This window comes from Elaeis guineensis, chromosome 15, assembly GCF_000442705.2.
Source record: "Elaeis guineensis isolate ETL-2024a chromosome 15, EG11, whole genome shotgun sequence".
NCBI lineage: Eukaryota > Viridiplantae > Streptophyta > Magnoliopsida > Arecales > Arecaceae > Elaeis > Elaeis guineensis.
Window position 1 is genome coordinate 74,220,829 of NC_026007.2, and position 21,140 is coordinate 74,241,968.

The 21,140-nt window shown below is 37.2% G+C and overlaps 2 protein-coding genes across 5 annotated transcripts in view; one reads left to right on the forward strand and one right to left on the reverse strand.

Annotated features, from left to right (window-relative positions):
- Positions 1-2,022: 2,022 nt before the first annotated feature.
- Positions 2,023-11,581, reverse strand: LOC105058781 (26S proteasome regulatory subunit S10B homolog B). 3 transcript variants are annotated; one of them, XM_010941824.4, is made up of 10 exons: positions 11,473-11,578; positions 7,169-7,288; positions 6,361-6,497; positions 6,053-6,214; positions 5,774-5,860; positions 5,606-5,692; positions 5,315-5,452; positions 3,379-3,570; positions 3,175-3,273; positions 2,023-2,411 (listed from the first exon to the last, which is right to left on the reverse strand). In XM_010941824.4, exons 1-10 carry the CDS (start codon positions 11,570-11,572, stop codon positions 2,337-2,339), a joined length of 1,197 nt encoding a protein of 398 aa, XP_010940126.4. In that variant the 5' UTR covers positions 11,573-11,578; the 3' UTR covers positions 2,023-2,336. The 3 variants fall into 3 exon arrangements, with proteins under 3 accessions (XP_010940126.4, XP_010940127.4, XP_029124377.2); XM_010941825.4 differs by lacking the exon at positions 7,169-7,288 and having other exon boundaries at positions 11,473-11,581; XM_029268544.2 differs by lacking the exon at positions 5,315-5,452.
- A 43-nt stretch (positions 11,582-11,624) lies between these two features.
- Positions 11,625-21,140, forward strand: part of LOC105058782 (uncharacterized) — a 67,485-nt gene continuing 57,969 nt past the window's right edge. For both annotated transcript variants that reach the window (XM_073249484.1, XM_073249486.1), the window contains exons 1-2: positions 11,625-11,765; positions 12,067-12,326. The gene's annotated coding sequence lies outside the window, so the exon portion shown is untranslated. The remainder of the gene's footprint in view (positions 11,766-12,066; positions 12,327-21,140) is intronic.

Here is a 21,140-nt window from a genome sequence, read left to right on the forward strand (position 1 = left end):
CCAGAGAGAGGAAAGGAAAGTATGTTTTTTATATATATATAAGAGGAATTAACATTATTTGAAATAGCATCTTTGAAAACACCATTTCAAATGGTGATTTTGAATTTTTTTTTGGTCCATGGGGGATGGAGGAGGGGGTGACGTGGACCCATAAAATATTATTTGAAATGGTATTTTTCATCAAAAAAAATATCATTTCAAATGATGTTTTATAGATCTACATTAATTTTATAAATAAATTTAAATATATATTAATTTTATGAATAAATTTTTTTAATATTATTTAGATAATGAATTCGTTTATTTTTTTGAGAAGAAAATATGTGTCGGCCATCAGACAAAAAAAAAAAAAAAAAGGTCGCTCTCCCTCTCTCTGTAAGGATGGAGACAATTGGAACAACTCAGTTTTCCTAGTTTCTTAGCTTTTGAAGAATAGAAAAGAAGAATTGGATGATGGAGTATGTACTGGAGCTTGATCAAAGTGTTTGATCAATATATCTCGCAAGATCAAAGTGTTTGATCCCTTTCTCTTTTTGTAGTCCCAAAAGGTTTATCTTGCTTCTACTACCTTTGATCTTCTGGTCTCTGAACAAATGAAACTTGTCAGATTAAATCGTTTACCTGTAGTGTGTTGAATTTTCTGATATCTTATTCTTTAGTGAAGGCAGTCAACCATCTTTTTTTCCGAGTTTTTAGTGGTCCGTCGACCAGCCTTTTTCTCCTCAAAGAAACGGATCTTCTTCCCTTGTTTAGTCGAAAGTAGAAAGTCCCTTATGATACGATGGGGAATTCTATCATCGATTAGGTTGTCTTTGGAGTGGTTTATTTGGGTGACGACGTTCTTAGTTATCCAAAAATTTTCCCAAATCGTGTAATTTATACAGACTCTGCAATTTATCGAGTCTTACATAACAGCTTCATCCTAAGCTGTTGGTTATTACATGGTTTCTGAAATTGTTGCAGTCAATTCAAGTGTTCTAAGTGCTACAATCAAATTCCTGGGTATCATGCTTTCCGATTAGATGCTCGATGAGCATAAACTATTTGTTAAAGCAATTTATTCTGTTTGTTGTGCGGATTCTCGGTCAATAGCGCTAGCATTGCAGCTGGAGGGCACACTGCTTCTGCAAGATTTTCGCGATGGTGAAACACGTAGTGCTCAACAGGGTGGGACCCCAAAAAAATGCCAAAAATCCAGACTCTAAATTGGCCGCTCGGCCAAGAAGTTGGACTTATGATGTGAAGAATTATAAAGTGTACAGATATGTAGTTTTAATTGTTTCTCCAGCCAAAACATATAGTAACTGGCATATGTTGCACTGCTTATTACCAATTGTTGAGGGCTTCTATTTTCCCCCAAAAAAACAGAATGTTAAAGGCTTCTCAAAAAAAAAAAAAAAAAAAAAAAAAAAAAAAAAAAAAAAAAAATATATATATATATATATATATATATATATATATATATATATATATATATATATATATATATATCGAGGGCAGTCACATGCTCCAACTTTCCAAAATTATTTCATATTCTCCCTTCATAAAAATAAAAAATTAAAAAAAAAATTCTCAGATGTCACGCTATTTATCCTATATGGTCACAAGTATGGGTCATTTATCTATAAGCAACTTGAAAGGGATGCAAAACAATAAGTTACTGACCAATGCAGAATTCAACAAGGAAACCCAAACTTGGGAAGAAGATAATGACTTATTGAACAGATCCATGTATGAAAGGATATACAATATGCTGGAATGATGCTGTCTCTGCCATTGACAACATAATTTCCATCGTGCTTTGGAATACCTTCTTTTCGACCTATAATATTCAGTTAAAACAAGCAGGTTCTGATTTAATCCACAGGCCATCGTTTCACAGACCATTCTCTTGAACTAGTGCAAGAAATACTTCTTCTGGAGAAGCCCAATGACCACCTGGTCTAAAATGATCTGCAACTTACCACCAAACTATACCTCCACCCAAAAAAAAAAAAAAAAAAATCCACCAAACTATCAATCTTTTCCATAAAAGGAGTGCGACAACAATACTGATAGAAAGAATTCATCTATAATCTGTTCCAATTTGACAACTCAATTTCCCAAAGCAGATCTGATGACAAATTACATTCCAATTGACTGTCTATAAGAAATGCCAGAAAAAGGTGCCAAGGAAACTTGCTCCCATGCCGTGTATTTAGCCTGGTTGCAATGAACATGCCGGTACAGCACCAACTCAACAATTTCAGTTTGGCACCACCAGTAAGCTCCTACAGGAGAGAAACCATGCAGCTGCACTGCCGAAAGATCCATGTCTCAAGTAAAGCATCTGACACCTAATCTTTTCCAAAGTCAGCACTGTAATGGGCACTTGACTCTAGCTTCTTTGCTTCATTTAATTTCCTAACAGCCTGAAACAGAAAATGTAACATAGTAAAATGACCAAGTATTTATGAAGATGAAAAACTATTCAAGAAATCTCATGAAACCTTTTTTTTGGGAACTGGAATAGAAAGCTTGCAAACACCAGATACGTTCCAATCAACTGAGTAATGGTTGACTGAGAGAGAAAAGCAACGGATGTGATGGAAACCCACTGGCATTACTTATACAAAAAAACAGCCTACAATAATTTCAATCAGTGTTTCAAGTACAAACTCATCCCAGCTGGTACTGGGTATACCATACCAGCCCGGGATGGTTCCGGTGCTCTGTCTGCACCTATACTGACACACGGTACAGCAATTGTACCAACTCCAACGGCATACCAGGTCTCGGAATGGGACCGACTTTACTTTTCCAACCATTTTGGTAAAGCACCAGTATGAAGTCTGATGCCAAGACTCAGTACCTCGCTTCAGCATTTGCAGTTCAAGAGTATTACAATTTAGAAACGACAAAATTCCACAAAATGAATGAAATTTGAGGTTGGACTTTTGATGGATTCCAATTTTACCTATGTATCCTGCATTCTAGTTTCAGCTAACATCACAACACAGTTCAATATTCCCTTCTACGATCAACAAAATATCATAAAAATTCAATAAAAATCAAACCAACTTCTACAGAAAGGTAGTCATTATTAAAAAAAAAAAAGTGTTCATCCCTTTAATTTAAAAAAAGGGTACAAAAGATATTTATGGTGATTCCAAGACAACATTTTCCACAAAATACCTTCATAAAATCCTCATGAATTACATAGTCACGCTCTGCACAAATTGCAAACATCCCAGCCTCTGTGCAAACATTCCGTAGATCAGCCCCATTGAAGCCCTGAAACCAGAAAGGATGAAGGTAAAGTTGGGAAAAGAAGGAACCAAGATAATGATCATGATTATGATAATATTGTGTTTATCAAATGACGAAACAGAAACTCACTTCTGCAAGTTTTACAACTGCTTCATAATCTATCTCCCCAAGTTTGGCCACACCGGCAGCATGAATTTTAAGAATTTCCATCCTTGATTTCTCATTTGGCAATGGGATCTCTATTTTCCTGTCTAATCGACCAGGACGAAGAAGCGCTGGGTCCAGAACATCAGGTCGATTTGTGGCCATAATCATTTTAACCTAGCAAACATTGTGAGAAAGAGCATGCAACTTGATGATAAAACTGAAGGATATGTCCAAAGAATAATGATGCCAACTTCATTCAACAACTTCAAATACAAAATAGGCAATATCTAGACTGTCTTGATGAATGGCAAAGGAATTAATTCTACATAATGGTAATAGCAAGGAAAAAAAGCCCCTCTAAGGAATAGTAATCAACAATGTACGTTGTAAATTAACTAAATGCTATATGCCCATTTTTTGGAGGATAAAAAAATTTATCTAAAAATCTATATTTTTTTAAATAAATATTTTCTAGATAATATTTAAACATGAAAAAAATTTACACATTTTCTTTTATGCATTGGAAAATGACTTCGAAATATGCCACCCATGTTCTTTTACATTACTAATTTTTCGAGTAAGTTGTCAACATCTATCCATATTTCTCATAATACTCTTTATTATATAAGTAATATTATATATATAATGATATCATTATATTATATTATATGCATCATATAGATAATATATAATATAATAAATATAATATGCATTATTATTGTTGTTATTGGTGTTATTATTATCTTATAGTGTTAGAGGTATTTTAGGAACAAAATATAAAGATTATTTTCTTGGCTATTGGGAAAATGACTTACACTTCCCCTATTTCATGGGTAAATACTATCCATGAAAAAATAACTTACCCACAAAGAGAAGCATCAGAGCATGGGTAAGTTGATCGATGAAAAGCTAACCAACTTTTCCATAACATTTACCCGCCAAAGGACGAGCTCTAAGGATGCAAATAGATAAATTGTTTTAGAGATAGCATGGTAGCCTACTACATTCTAAATAATTGTGAGGGTATATTTATACCTTCCATACTGTGTTGTATCTGTAGAGTGCATATGTGCAACCCTAGTGAGTTTTTTGTAACCGGATCTTATGGTGATATACTAAAAAGAATAGAAATTACTATAAAATTTGTTCCAGTTTCAGATATCAGATCCCACTTACTGACAAATTAAGACCATTTTGAAACTTTGAAGACAGCCAAAGATCTAGCCATCTGCAATAAATCTCCACTACTGGCTGGTTAAAGAACAGATGTGTTTATTATGCTTCATAGCAATAAGTCCATGAAGAATTGAAGACTGTAGTAATTCAGGATGTGGATTCAATATATGGCCACTACATGTCCAGCTATACTTATGCTTCAGCAGCTGTGTAATATGTGCTGAGAGGGTTTATCACATGAGATTATTTGTTATTTTAAGGTTATAAGCCTTTTGTTCACCAGCCATTCTCATACTCGACATTCAAGGAACACAAAAACAAGGTTCATAAGTATCTGTTTGCAGGGATGTATGGCTATTTATTATCTCGTGGAGTTGCCTTTCTCTGAACATCATTTTAAATCTCCATCTTGCAAAGCTTTCTACCATTCTTTTAAGATTGGCTTCTAAAATTGTGCTTGACATACATCACCTAATAATAAATAAATGTGATTTAAGCATAGTCTGTTTTCCTTTTCCTAGCATGTTTTGCTGAAGTTAGATGCAGAATTCAGTCTAGATGTGACTGGGTCCAGGAGAAGTCAAAGCTTTCAAGTAAACACTCAGAAAGCAAAGAAACCAAGCCTCCAACTTATATTCCATGACTATTTCATATCAAGCTATTCTTTGATAGATGACGCTTTAAAAAAAAAGGACATCCCTGAACATCATTTCTTGAACAAATTTTACAGGGAAAAAAAAACCTTTCCAAGCTGATCAAATCCATCCAGCTGATTAAGCAGTTCCGCTAATGTTCGCTGGATCTCACGGTCAACGCTGGTTCCCTCACTAAAACGGCGCCCACCAATGGCATCAATTTCATCCATGAAAATGATGCATGGCTTCAGAAAGGGGACAAAATTTTAACATAAGTGCAACTAACAAACCATAACACTCGCATGTAGCAGTAGGAGGTGGAACACAGAACGGAGTGACTATGAAATGATTCAAAAAATAGGTCAAAATAGACATGCGTCAAAGAAATAGAGACTGACTTGATGATCACGCGCATAACCAAACATCTCCCTTATCAAACGAGCACTTCCACCTATATATTTGTCAATAATTGCACTTGATACAACCTGCATGCATTGTTGTGGAATTTTGAATCATAGAAAAAAAAAAGATGACTTCATGTTTTAACCAAACAAATAATGCCTCACGTTCAGAAAGTTTGCATCTATATTACTAGCAATAGCTCTGGCCAACAATGTCTTCCCAGTTCCAGGAGGACCATAGAGAAGAACACCCTGAGAAGATGCAAATCACTTACAAAGCTTAGATGTGCATATCGTCTGAACATTTTAAAAGGTTGTATCAGAAAAAAAAAGGGCTGACTTAGCTAAAGATACTACCAAAAGTTCATGTATTCTATTTGTAATGTAATAAATTTTCTAGTAGATTGAGTATTCAAGGAATGCAATAAACAAGGCTGCAGTTACCTTTGGGGGTTTAATTCCTACTCTGGAGAAGAGTTCAGGATTCATGAGTGGCAACTCTATGGATTCTCTAAGTTCACGAATCTGATCAGATAATCCACCTACAGCGGAGTAGCTAATGTTGCCAGGATCTTCATGAAGCATGTTATACACAAAAGGATCAACCTGGAACAGATATAGACAACATTCACAATAAATCGAAAATCTCAATGTATATGAGACGATAGCCAAAAAAATGTAAAAGAGCATCTCGAACCCAATAACTGTTTATGCCTCTATGTCATGCTCTCCAAATGTGCAGCACCATATACCTGACGTGGAAGAGCCCGCACGATGGTGAGGTTCGTCCTCTCAAGAACCACACGCGTTCCAGCTGTCAACTTCTCCTTGTCTACCTTACTTCGGCAGCGAACAACATATCTTGGGCCACTGCTAGCTTGAACTACCACTGATAGAAACACCAAGTCATTAATCATAAACAAGAAAATATAAAACAAGTTATGTTAAACACAAAAAAAGAATAAATACAGATTTGATAACTAACACGATCACAAGGAAAAATAATCCCAGGATAACATGAGATGCACATTCAACTGATTGTGGCAAATTTAACGAATCATGCCCCATAATTCAACCCAACAAGTAGACTTCCAAAAAAAAATAAACTTTAAATATTAATCACTTCGAAAAATGTGAATTGTCGGTCGTACTGCAAAATGGGGGACATATCCACATGGGTCCAATTAATGGTTCATCTTGTGACTGGGTCAAGAAAATTGGAGCAACTGAAAGATCATAGCGATCCATAAATGATGGGTCTTTCCTCAAGCATTCTGCATGCTTCTTGTTGACTGTATGAGGACAGGTGATTCATCAGCTGACTAGGACTACTTGACTGACATGGTTCTCAATAAATCCATGAGATGATTTTGATTGAGCCTCATGGTGATACAAATTATCAATAATTCAATTAATCCCATTAAGCATTATCACGAGTTAAAAAGAATATGTCAAATAAGTATTCCATTCACAATGCATTAAATGTATAAGATATCTAAAGATATAAACAAGGGTGGTTTTTTTCTTTGTTTTTTCCTTCTTTTTTTTTTTTTTACTTACAGCGCTCATTGTCAAGTGGCCGCAGAACCTCCCCTATAATTTGTCCCCTGCTTTGGAGGGACTTCAAAACATCTTCGGTTTTGGTAAATTCTTTCTTTGCAGCTCTCAAATTTTGACATGCTGCATGGTCAGTATCCAGTGTGTCAACTACAGATAAACTTTGAGATGCATAAAGATGATAATTGAAAACATTAATTATCTCATCCTGGGAACTATCGTGGCAATCCAAAACAAGCAAATCAAATGCTGAAAAGCAGATCAAAAGTAGCAGGAAAGTGAAAAGAACATCAAACTAACAAGGTTTTCTGCAGCATTTTAAAAAGTGGTCCAGGCAGCTGCATAAGCTCCTGCATATGTAGATGCAGCTAGTGACCATACAGCAGCCACCTTTTAAAACCTCAGTTCTCTGTTAACGAAGTTACATGTGAAATGCAAAATTTATAGACACAAGAATGGTTCGAGCGGAACCATGAAAGATTCATCCTTCATACTTAGTACCATGTTAAAATAAGTCTAGCCATCTCCATGGGCAGAAACAAAAGCACTGAATCACCTGTAGTGCTAATTGCTTGTTAATAATGCAGTTCTTCTCATCCAACTTCCCTCAGTGATGAGAGAATTCAGATTGCTTCACAGTTATATTCATCTATTGCCTACAGTTCTTGCTTGATTTGAACAAGACAGAGAAAAAGATTACTAGTAAATGACCTCATATCCTGATATTAATAGATTAAAAAAGATTCTCACTTTCTGTACTCAGAAATATCTTTCCTCTTACTTGAATTGGTTAAACCCTATTCCACTCTCTTTGTTGTCTCTCCCCCCTCCAACCAAACATCATATTCTCCTTTATTCATGATATTTATTTGAAATACATTTGACTCACTTATATAGCTATACTTAAAACAAAAAGTGAATACCGTTTCTAAGTTTGACCACCAAATTCACTATTTCAATCCTTGTACCATTGTAAAGCAAGCTCAACCTTGCCCCAGACATAAAAGAAGATCTAATCTTGCTACCCAACTGCAGCAGGACCACATCATCCATTGTGAAATCTGCCCTGTCCCATCAAGCAGGAGACATCCATTTGAATACTGGCATGCACATCCAGATTTTAATGAAGCTTACCAAGGGCAGCATATAATCTTTCGCCCGAAAAAAGAACAGGATTCTCGTAGAAACATAAGCTTCTTCTGCTCCAACAATCTTTAGAAGAATTCACAATCATCATCATCCTCATATTCCTCGGCCCTTTTCACAATCTTTTCTCCATGAGGTATTCCAATAACTAGGAATCCTGGCTTTCAATATTCCCGTCCGTCCATCTCTTAGTTCTTCTGCATTTTTCAGTAGATTCAAAACCTTGCCTATAGAACACTTGCATCTGGTTATGTTCCCAATGGCATCCCCAGCTCTTGCTTGCAGGCTCATGTATGCCAAATCTTAAGAACTATTAACTCCTAGTTGTCAACTTTTTTAAAAAAAAAAAAAAATCAAAAGAGTTGAATTTCTAGATCATTCTGCTCAGTTCTGACTGCAAACTTTAGTTGTTTCAGAATTTCTGAAATATGAGTGAGTCATTAATATTGTTCCTGTTGAATGGTCCTCTCATCTCTGTTGAAATGATTTTAGCTCATCACATATCCGTTATAGGATCTAGAGAACAAATATATAAAATAGATCAAGAAAAATTCTCAACTGGCATTTTGACCTTCCAACCAGTGTCAAAGGGGGCAAAAATAAACAAATATTTTCTGAATTAAACAATTTTCTTTATTTAGCTTGAAAGAAGGACAAATTTTACTAGAGATTTTTTTTGATTCATTACATACCTTTTTTGAATAAGTAATCATCAATACTCAAGGAACCTTTAAATTTAGATTGGCACTCTGCTTGATTAAATCATTGTGGCTCTAGGATGAATATCAAGTTTCATAAAGTCATGTCCTGGGTGACCTGGATCCAGCGACAATTTAAATATGGGTCCAGAAATAAGAACAGACCCAATGAAGCAGGGTCAAGTCTTATGGCTGGGTTGAGTTCAAATTCAGAGAGGCCTCACTAGGTTGCAGCCCTACCAACAGATAGGCTAGAAAATATAAATCAAGGCTTTGTATCCAATCACAATCCTAAACAGGATTGATGAAGCATGTTTACTTTTAAGTTTAAGACCAAAAGAGCAGCTTGGAGTGGTGCTTGCACCACCATGAAACTCCATGACAGTGCTCCTAGAAAGCATGTACTGCCACATGTTGGATTCAGTTACATTTTTCCAGTCACAACCTTCCAAATCGAGCCTCATACCACCAAACAGATAAGCAAATTATATCACTACAGAGCACCAAAAGATAAGCATCAACCTCGGAGATAAGTGGCATGCCCACTTAAGTAGCCAAACAGACTTCATATACGTGAGGCAATGAGATTGAGATCCTTATAAAGGCTCTATTATTTATGTTGGGTGGATATCTGGTCAGGACACCACCTCTCAAGATCCTTTCAGTACCACGCGATGCAGCAGGAAGAAAGAAGAAACAAAATAAAAGAAAAACAATCAAAATACGTGGATCAGCCACAAAAAGGCTCGCCTCCACGGGCATACAAACTTCACTATAAAAAAGAAATTTTACAAGAGGAGACCTCACCCTCAACCCTTGTACACCCAATTCTCTCTCACCTGAAGTTTCCCTCACAAAAGCTCTCTCTTTCTTGGAGACCCCCTTGAACCCCTGAAAAGCCTGGCGACCGCTGTTCAGGAGCCTCCTGCTCCTTCTCTCACAGCAGCCTCACGCTTCTCTCTCTCCTCTAGTTCGTACGGCCTTCGTACGGCGAGAAACCCGAGCACCTCTCCTTCTCTGTTCGTCTCAGACTTTTTTAAAGGCTTAAACGTAGGTTTAAACTTGATTAGAGAGGGATTAAGAGTCCTAAACAAAGCCAAAAAACCCCTGGACCGTCGGATCAAGACCGGGAGCCTTCTGGGCCCTTAGATTGTGCTCTGGTCTACGGAATAGTGCCATGGACCGCGAGAAACGCGTGGGAAACGCCCACGCGGTCCACAGGCCGCGCCGTGGACCGCCCGGTCCATGGTGGATCGGGGCAAGGGGGCCAGCAGGCCGCTGGCCTGGGCCGGCCCGCGCGCGCGGGCCTGGGCCGCGCCTGCGCGCGGGCCTGCGTGCGCCGGGGCCGCGCGCCCGCCTGGGCCGCGCGCCCGGCTGGGCTGCGTGCCCGCCTGGGTCGCGCGTCCCGTGCGGGCCTGGGTCGCGCGTCCCGCGCGCCGCTGCCGCGCCGCGCCGCCCGCCGCCGGTCATCGGCGGTCCTCCATCGCCTCGATTCTCGTGCCGACTTCAAAAGCTCGTATCTCCTCCATCCGAGTTCCGATTCAGGTGATCTTGATCTCGTTGGACTTCATTTTTCGGAGCGAACCTCGCTGTAGGCTCAATGTGGGCTGAATCTCAAGGCGTCAAATCCTAACAATTTATTTTTCACATGTCCAATACTTCCTAGACACTCTAGCAAAAGAATCATTTTCTGATGCAAACCATCCACGAGAAATGTATAAAGTTGTGAAAAGGTCCCAAACCTATGAGAACTTTGGGATAAGGAACACAAGACTACAAAAGGCTCCAATTCATACTAGGTCAACAAGATTCCTACATACTACAGGCTCATACATAAGCAACAAACTGTCCACCATAATGCATTCGCACGATTTTCGTACTTTTCTCCATAAAGTGGATCAGGAAACACTGAAATTGCATCTCCATGAACCCATTCAGCCACACCAAACTCGAAATGTTCTTCAAGAATGATAAATCTAATAGAAAATTTGTTAAATCCACTTTGCAAATGATGTGAAAACCATCTAATTCGACCCTCATAAACAGGTGTGCGGAAAAAAGTCAGAGGGCATCACCAAGATTCTCATCCCAATGGGGGAAAAAGATTCTCGTTTTACTTTTTCTTTGTAATAGCTACAGCGGAACCTCCTCAAAATTCATCGGCTAGTCAACCGGAAGACAACAAACGGCGTAATCGTTCCCACCAATTGAAACACTCATAACTAACCCCTGGCAGCCTCCAAACACCAAGATCACACATGGATCTCCCTCAACACAAACGCCCGCACCCTCCAACCACCGCGACCCCCCGTAACACTGAAATCGAAACCCAAACTAATATCCCATCGCAAAATCCTAGACAGAACACCAAGAAGAGCAAAAGAAAAAACGATTATTTCTAAGAAAGACAAACCCTAGGGCTGGGATCAAGAGGTGGGAATCCAGAAGGAGGAAGAGGCGCACCTGTGAGAATCCTGGAATCGAGCTCCTTGTAGTGGAGGAGCTTCTTCCGGTACTCATTCGCGACGCTCCGGCGGCGGGCCGCTTCATCTCCCTCGCTCATCTCCGGTCCCTTCTTCTTCTTCTTCAATTGCTTTTGGGGTATCAATTGCCGAGATTGAGAGAAAAAAGCATTTCTTTTAATCTCTTCCTTGAGGAAGAGGGGACGGAGGCCTGCGTTGCAGGAGAACCAAGATGACCAACCACGTGAGCTGCACATGAATCTTTAATGAGAAAAAAAGAGGGAAAGTTAGTTGGTGAGTTGTCATTCTGTTGGCTGCCATTCTGTTAGAAGTTAGTTAGAATTTTATTCCATCATAATTTATACATAATTCATTATAAATATTTTTATCATGAGCTGAGACTCATAACGATAATTCTTAAATTTCCACTATGTTTCTTCTCTCTCTTTCTATCTTTAATTTTTAAAATTTTCTCAATTGTTCTCGAGAATTATTCTCCACAATTTTTCAATTCTCCTAATAAATTGAGATAGAATTATTTGAATTTTCCTCAAATTCCTGTGATTCTAATTTTAGTGTATCAAAGTGGTATCAGAGCCGTCGCTACCTTGGCCTGAGCTTTAACAGTGGCGGAAGATGCTAGGAGCCACGCCATTAAAGTGATGGAAGAAGCTTTCAATAAGAAGAGCAATATCTTGGATGCCAAAATAGAGCAGATGCTTAGTGTCATGAAGGATCATTTGTTAGAAGCCATTTAAAAGAAACACGAAGATGAAAATTCTGGGGGTGTTTTCACCTATAATGCTGAGAGCACACCAGATACTCGACGAATTGCTTCACGGAATGATCAAGAAGGTAATTTTTCTGGATCTTCATATTCATGTGTAATTAGGCTGTCCAAGATTGATTTTTTCCGCTTTAATAGTAAGAATGTGAAGGAATTGGTCTACAAATGTGATCAATTTTTTCTAATTGATAATATCCCAGAAGAGATGAAGATTAAACTAGCTGCCATCCACATGGAAGGCAAGGCACTACAATGGCATCATGTCTTTGTAAAGACAATGCTTACCATATCTTTGTCTTCTTGAAAGGAGTACGTTAAAGTAGTTAGTGATTGATTTGGTGAGGTCTATGATGATCCTATGTCAGAGCTAAAAACCTTGCATCGAATTGGGTCGGTTAAAGATTACCATGACCAATTTGACTCGGTTCTTACAAGGGTCAGTTTACCTGAAGAATATTTGGTAAGTTATTTTGTGACTGGGTTGAGACATGATACTCAAATGCATGTTAGGATATTTTAGCCAAAATCTATTAGGCATGCTTATGCTTTTGCTAAGCTCTATGAGGCTGCTTATCCTTATTTTGTTTCTGACTTGAAATACAATTCCTCTACCTCACCTATAAATCAAAATATTCACTTGAATATGGCCCCTTTCATAGAACAGATTTGAAACCTTATATAAACTCACCATACCTTTTTGTTAAACCACCAAATAAATCTACCAGACCTCCACTTTTACCTAAGTCCACATTAGCTACAAGTTTCCACAAACCTTTGACCATGGCTGGCATCTTTCCCTTTTCCTTTAGGTGCGGGTGGTTGAGGAACACCTATCCTCTTTTTTACACTTCTAGCTATACTGTGAAAGATGGAACCAGCTTTTCTAGTAGTTACAAATATGCCCTTCTTGAAATAGACCAAGCTTTCCCATCTAAAGTCCATCATTTGTAAGGTTGATAAAAATGAGATTAAATGAATGAAAAAAAAAAGCCAAAGAGATTGTGCTTTATCAGTGATGAACCATATACACCTAGCCACCATTTGAAGCATAAGAAAGCCCAGTTGTATTTCATGGAGATTGAGTATGAAGAGGAAGATGGTGTTGCAGATATAGAATCCTTAGTGGTTCCAGGAGACACTGTTGGACTGGCTGATGTTCCAAAAATTTTTGTGAATGCACTATCCAGGGTATCAATATATCAAACTATGAGAGTCACTGGTTATCATCACAAGAAGGCTTTGCATATTCTTATAGATAGTGGCATCACTTGCAATTTTCTAGATGACAAGATAGCTCAAAAATTGGAGTGTCAATTCACAACCATTGATCCTCTACCAGTAGCAGTAGCAGATGGAAGCCAACTCATGGTTACTGCTCAAGTTAAGGGGTTTCAATGGCAAACTTGGATGACCACCTTTCAGGCTGATGTTATGGTCCTACCTCTTGGGTGTTGTGATGTTGTATTGGGTGTGCAATGACTGGCTACATTAGGTCCTATCAATTGGGACTTCAGCAAGCTTCCCATGAAATTTTTAGTGGTGGGCAAAAAATATGTTTTTAGAGGCTCTTCATAGTCTTCCCTTAAGTGCATTAAGCATCAGCACCTGAACAAACTGCTAGTTCATGGGGCTTAGCTTGCACTTATTCAAATTTTTCCTACCGCCTCTATTGGAGAATTAATGCAGCTATGTTCTATCCATGCTCATTCTGATATTAATATCATACCTACTGCTATTTCTTATTGCTTGAGTGCAATGATATCTTTGAAGAACCAAAAGATCTTCCTCCCTTTAGACTTGGTCATGATCATAAAATTTCCTTGATGGAAGGTTCCAATCCAATCAATAAAAGATCTTACAGATAGGGTACATGCCAAAAAGATGTCATTGAAAATTTGGTGAATGAGATGCTACAGTCTGGAGCAATCCAACCTAGCTCTAGTCCCTATGTTTCACGAGTGGTGTTGCTGGGAAAAAAGGATGGCTCTTGGTGCTTGTGTGGACTATAGGGAGCTTAATAAAAATACAATCAAGGATAAATTTCCTATTCCCTTGGTTGAAGACCTCATATATGAGTTAGAGGGTGTTGCAGTATTTATCAAGATTGACTTAAAGGTAGGTTACCATCAGCTTAGGATGGATCCTGCAGATGTGTTCAAGATTGTCTTTAAAACCTACCTAGGGCATTTTGAGTATATGGTTATGCCCTTTGGCTTGACAAATGCCCCCTCCACCTTCCAACACTTGATGAATACCATCTTTCAGCCTTATTTGAAAAAGTTTGTCTTGATTTTCTTTGATGATATTTTGGTCTATAGTATTGATTTGGAGGCCCATGTACATCATTTGTCCTTGGTGCTTTCTCTCTTAAGGCAACACAGTTTATTTGTCAAGAAAAGCAAGTGTTCTTTTGTTGCTCCAAAGGTAGAATACCTAGGATATTTCATTTCTAAGGATAGTATTTCTATTGATCCTGCTAAAATTGTTGCTGTTCAACAATGGCCTCTTCCCACCAATATTAAGCAATTAAGAGATTTTCTAGGCTTGACGGGCTACTATAGAAGATTTATCAAGAATTACAGACAACTTGCCAAACCTCTTACCACTGTCCTGAAAGAAGATAATTTTGATTGGAACCCTATAGCCACTCTTGCCTTTGAACAATTGAAAGCTACCCTCACATCTATTCCTGTTCTTGTTTTGCTTGATTTTGCCAAGTCATTTCTGATTGAGACTGATGCTTCAGGCCATGGTATTGGTGCAGTTTTGATGCAAGAGCATCATTCTATTACTTTCATTAATAGAGCCTTAGGTCCTAGACTCAGTCTATGAAAAAGAACTCCTAGCTGTCATATTTGCAATCCAGAAATGGAGGCACTATCTTCTTACTGGGCACTTCATCATCGAGATTGATTAGATCATCATCGAGATTGATTAGAAAAGTCCGAAGTATCTCTTGAATCAGAGGCTATCCACACAGTTCCAATTAGATTGGATGGCTAAGTTGCTAAAATTTGATTATGAGATCAAATATGAGCAGGTTAGGAAAAACATTAATGCGGATGCACTTTCTAGGGTTCAAGGGGCTGAGCTGCTCCTCATGGCTTTAGATTCTATTTCTCCCGATCTGTATTTTAAAATTCAGGATAGTCGGCAGCAAGATCCACACCTTCAGCCGCTCATTACTCAGCTGTAGAATAACTCTTGTGCCCATCCTCACTATACTTGGTCTAATGCTTAACTCTGAAAGTAACATAAATTGGTGATGGGTGCTGACTTTATCCTCAGGCATACAATCTTGACATGGTTGCATTCTTCTTCTACAACTAGTCATTCAGGTAGAGATGCTACTCTGCAGAGAATTAAACAACACTTATATTGGAAGGGCATGACTAAAGATGTGCAAAACTTTGTGAGGGGTTGTGACATCTGTCAAAGGTATAAGTATAACACTGTTGCTTCCCTTGGTCTGCTCCAGCATCTCCCTATTCTTGAGCTCATATGAAGTGATATTTCTATGGACTTTATGGACGGCCTTCTTTTTTCCGATGGAAAAGATGTTATAATGGTGGTGTTGGATAGACTTAGTAAGGTTGCTCCTTTTATAGCCTCAACCCACCCCTATTCTGCCTTGATTGTTGTCCAGCACTTCATGGACTATATTTTCAAATTACTTGATCTTCCCAATTCTATTACTAGTGACAGAGACTATTTTTCTTAGTGATTTCTAGAAGAAGCTTTTTGCTATTCAATGAGTGGATCTGCAATTATCTTCAGCCTACCATCCATAGACGGATGGTACTGAGGTAGTTAATAGATATTTGAAAACCTATTTGAGGTGCATGTGTAGGGTCCCTACTTTCTGGGCTAAATGGTTTTCTTTGGTAGAATGGTGTTATTATTATGAGTTAGTATATGGTCAACCTCCACCTATTCATTTGCCTTATCTTCTTGGAGAATTCAAGATAGACTTGGTTGATAGAAGCCTCAAGAAAAGAGATGAAATGATCCAATTTCTTAAATTTCACTTGCAAAGAGCTCAGCACAGAATGAAACAACAAGCAGATGCCCATAAAATAGATAGACATTTTCAAATTGGTAATTTTGCTTACTTCAAATTGCAACTTTATAGGCAGGGCTCTATGGTGCATAGAACTTGACAGAAATTGGCTCCTAGATATTTGAGACATTACAAGATGGGTGCAGTGGCTTATACTCTTGAGCTTCCTCTTGGTTCTAAGGTCCATAATATTTTTCTTGTGTTACAATTAAGAGGTGTATTGGCTCTCACAATTCTTCTACTGCACTTCCTTCCTATATGGATTCTGAAGCAATTATGGAACTTGAGGCTATTCTAGACAGGGTTCTGATCAAAAGTGGAAGGCAGGCTGCTACAAAGGTATCGGTGAAATGGAAAAACAAACCCATTGAAGATGCCAATTGGGAATTCTACCATGACCTGCTTAAGAAATTTTCCTCCTTTAACCCTCGAGGTCAAGGGTTCCCTTAAGGGAAGGGGTGTGTTACAGGAGAATCAAGATGACCCACCGCATAAGCTGCACATGAGTCTTTAATAAGAAAAAAAAGAGAAAAGTTAGTTGATGAGCTGTCACTCTGTTAGTTGGTATTCTGTTAGAAGTTGTTAGAATTTTGTTCTGTTATTAGCTGGCAATTTGTACATAATTCACTATACATACTTGTATCATGAGTTGAGACTCGTAATGACAATTCCTAAAATTCTACTATATTTCTTCTCTCTCTCTGTATCTCTAATTTTTAAAATTCCCTCAATTGTTCTGGAGAATTGTTCTCCACAATTTCCCAATTCTCCTAATAAATTGAGATAGAATTACTTGAATTTCCCTCAAATTCCTATGATTCTAGTTTTACTATATCAGCCTGAGAGGAGAGAGTCATCGGAGTGTCGTTGCAGGTATCTAAAGATCAAGTGTATTGCAAAAAAGAAATTGGACAGACGGCTGTGATCATCAATATACGATACATGTATAAGATTACATGAAGACCCATCCTATATAACATTCATCCCAGCAGAATGGCCGGTGACCTATTTACCAAGGTTCTACCGGGACTAGTGAGAAAAATATTTTTATTAAAATATTAAAAAAAAATTAAATTTTAAAAATATAATGTTTGAAAAAATATTTTTAGTATATTGAGTTAATCATGAAAAATGATACATTCTAAATTATCTTATCTTTAGTTGTGCATCTATTATATAAAATATCTATTATATATTTGATAAAAAAAAAAAATCTTTATTCTATTTTATTCATAATTTCAAGGATATTTTAGAAAAAAAATTTAATTTCCTTCCTGTTGGAAAGCCAAAATTTATGACATAAAATTTTCTTTTTGATAAAATATAAAAAAATATTTTAACAAAAATATTATTTTTTTAATTTTTCTTCTTTGAAAAGGTCAACTAAACAAGAAGGATTCTTTTGTTTACAACCAAAGTTCTATATTTGAACTTCAAGTACAGAACTACATGGGAAATCTTTGTTGGTGTCTGCATACGAAGTCTGTCTGAATCAACGGTACAAGAATGCACCGATGGAAGCCTAATGTACGGATGCATATTTTTTTATATAAAAGATTAAGTATGGAAGAGAATCCCATACTTCAGCATATTTTTTAATTTTAACGTATCATTTCAATTTTTGTAAACAAATATGTGTATTTTATAAAATATTACAACATTGGCCTGTCATCAATCGCATCCAATTTTATTGTTAAAAATGCCCCGAGCAAATGATGCAGATATTTTGAAGGTGACATAGAAAATAATGGGAAATAAATCAAATGAAGAGCGTATCAAAAAAAATTTTCTGCTACCTTCCTTTGACCCAAACCCCTGCCGTCCTTCACCTTGCTCCTCCCAGATCCCTTCACCTCTGCCTCTCTTATTCCTCTAAATCTCTCATCATCTCCTTTCAAAATTGAATATTTTTTTAGTACTATTATCCAGCTATGCAATCCAAGAGAAGAGAAGTGAATTAAATTTTTAAAAATTTAAAATTAATCTAGAACCACAAAGATTAAGTAATAAAAGGCAAGTTAGTTAAAGTGAGTGATTTAAGCAAAGTGAAGATATTAGATGCAAGAGTGCAAGAAGGAAAAGAAAATAAGATAGAGAACAAGTAAGCACACCACAAACAACCAAGATTTATAGTGGTTCGGTGTCAACCTTGTACCTACATCCACTCTCCAAACTCCTACTTAGAAATTCAAATCCACTAAACCGTATTCAACAAGAATACAACGTCGGTACCTCCGACTCTAACTATCTCAAATTAGAACATTTATTTTTTGGATACAAGTCAACCCAATACAATCCGATTTAAGGTTCAGATCAACCTTTTCACATTTTGGAACCCTTCCCAAACTAAAGATCAACTCAAAAATATAGTATAACAGTTAATCATATGGAAATATAAATGTAGCTCTTTTAATGAGCAAATAAAACTTTAAATGCACTTTACACAATAAGAAGGAAGCTTTTCTGATTTTTCTCAAGGTGGTTGAAGACTTAAATGAGCTCTTGAGGAGTTGGTGAACTTGAAATGAAAGCTTCTTTAACTTCAAGAGGACTCTTTGCTTAGGGCTGGAATGAATGCTTGAAATCTTTTTTGAAACCCTTGTTTATTCACTCATTTAAGTGTCTTTTATAATTTCACTTGATGGTGGAGAGTAATCTGGGTAGTTTTAGAGCCGTTGGAGATCATTAAATGCATCAAAATGAGCTGAAAAACTAGTCGTTACGGAGTTTTTTCGTCGCAGGGGTCGACTCATAGGGTCGACTCATATATATGAGTCGACTCATTGGGGTCGACTTTTGTGGCACAGAACAGAAAATGATTATTCTGTAATTTTGACGTGCACAGCAACAGAGGTCGATTCATAGAGTCGACTCATGCACAGGGGTTGACTCATTGGGTCGACTCAATTGGGTTGCCAGTCAAAAAATAGTGTGTCGTTTAGCCCCATTTGACATGAGTCGACTCATGGGGTCGACTCAATTTTATAAACATTATTTTCTTTCAAAATACACATCCAAAAAGTGTGAAATTTCCTCCAATAGATCATAAATCTTTTGTTCTTGCTCTTGAGGCTTTCGAGTTAGGACTTGGTGAAATTATGATTTTGTTCCTAAAAAACAATAAATCTTTTTTCAAGCTAAAATCATTAGTAACCCCCTCAAATGCTTTGTAATTATTAAAATCAATTCAAGGAGCAACAATCTCCCCCTTTTTGATGATGACAAAATACTTGAGCAAAAGCAAAGTATAACATATATAAAGCATTGAACATGAATTTTAAATTTATGAAAATACATCACTTAAACATCATAGCCAGTTATTTGAATGAAATATATCATGAGTAGTTTGAAGATCAATTTGAAATTTGCTTATTAGATCATTTGCTTTGAAAATTGCTGACAATTTTGGTTATTTGACATATTTGCTTTTACAATTTTGCTTATTTACTTTGACAATTTTGCTTATTGCTCTCGATTCTATTTTTCTATTGCTTATTGCTCGATCTCGATTTTTGATTCTCTACTTCTCTTTTTTGACAGCATCAATTAAGATCTTAAGGGATTTTGAAAAGAAAAAAAAAGATAACATAAAGATATATTTTCTCTGCTTCCCTTTTTGATAGCATATTTTATTCATCTACTTCCCCTTTTTGATACCATATTTTATTTCTTTACTCCCCTCTTTCATTGTTTATTTCTCTACTTCCCCTCACTATAGTAATGATAAAAGACATCAATTTGCTCATTTAGAAGATATTGCTATTCATGATATTTCATCACACATATATGAGTCATTTTTCATATCTTATAATTAAAATATTTTAATTGATCCCATTCATAAACATTAATCCAAAGACATTCATTGAAATTCAAAGCATAAAAATATATATATCAAAATGTGACTGAATACATTAAGTCAAAATACATAGATCATACAAAAATCATGGATAACAACTATCCAAGAGTCAATCAGCCAACAAAATACAAAGGCCATAAGATAGATCATAGACAAAAATAAAAAAAGATTAACTATTCTAGATCTAATAGATATCATGGCTAGAGGGATCAGAATCTGAAGAGTCAGAGATATGATGAGGAGATGTAGGATCAAATCCACGGGCACGACCTCGACCACTTCTGTCTCGACCATGGGTAGAAGTACCAGCACGAGTAGAGGGGCGAGAGGATCTTGGAGCCTGGGAAGCTACGGACTGTGCTAGAAGAGAAAGTCTGATGGTGTCCAAAAGATCTAAGGCTCTCGATATAGACTGCATCAGGGTACTAAACTGAGTAGAGACAGTCTCACTAGAGCCTCTGATCTCTCTCCTCAAAAAGTCAAATCTACTCTCTAAAACTCCTCGAAGTCTAGCCGCCTCTGCAGATAGATTGGAGACCTCTGTGATGTCCTCATGCGGCTGGGGATGAGCTAAGGCTAAAACTTATCCCTGCAAGTCTAAAACTCTACCTGTCAGTCTCAAAATATATCCCTCAAGCTGCTCAATATTTACGGACTGAGTAGTAAGCATCTGAAAGATGGTAGAGATATGAGGGATCATGGTCTGATCTGAAACAGCCTGAGAAGTCATCCCTTGAGCAAAACTTGAGGTGGCAAACTGCTGAGATAAAATGGAGGCAACATGTTGGGACAACATCTCAATCTGATCGTCTGCCAGTCCTAGGGACAAAAAGCTTGGTCACCATGTGATGTAAAAGCCTCATTTCACTGAAAGTATCTTGGCTTCTAATTTATTTAAACTATCAGTAAAAGTTCTACCTAAGATAGCATTAATTCCTTCTTCTTTAATTGAAAGCTCCATATTAG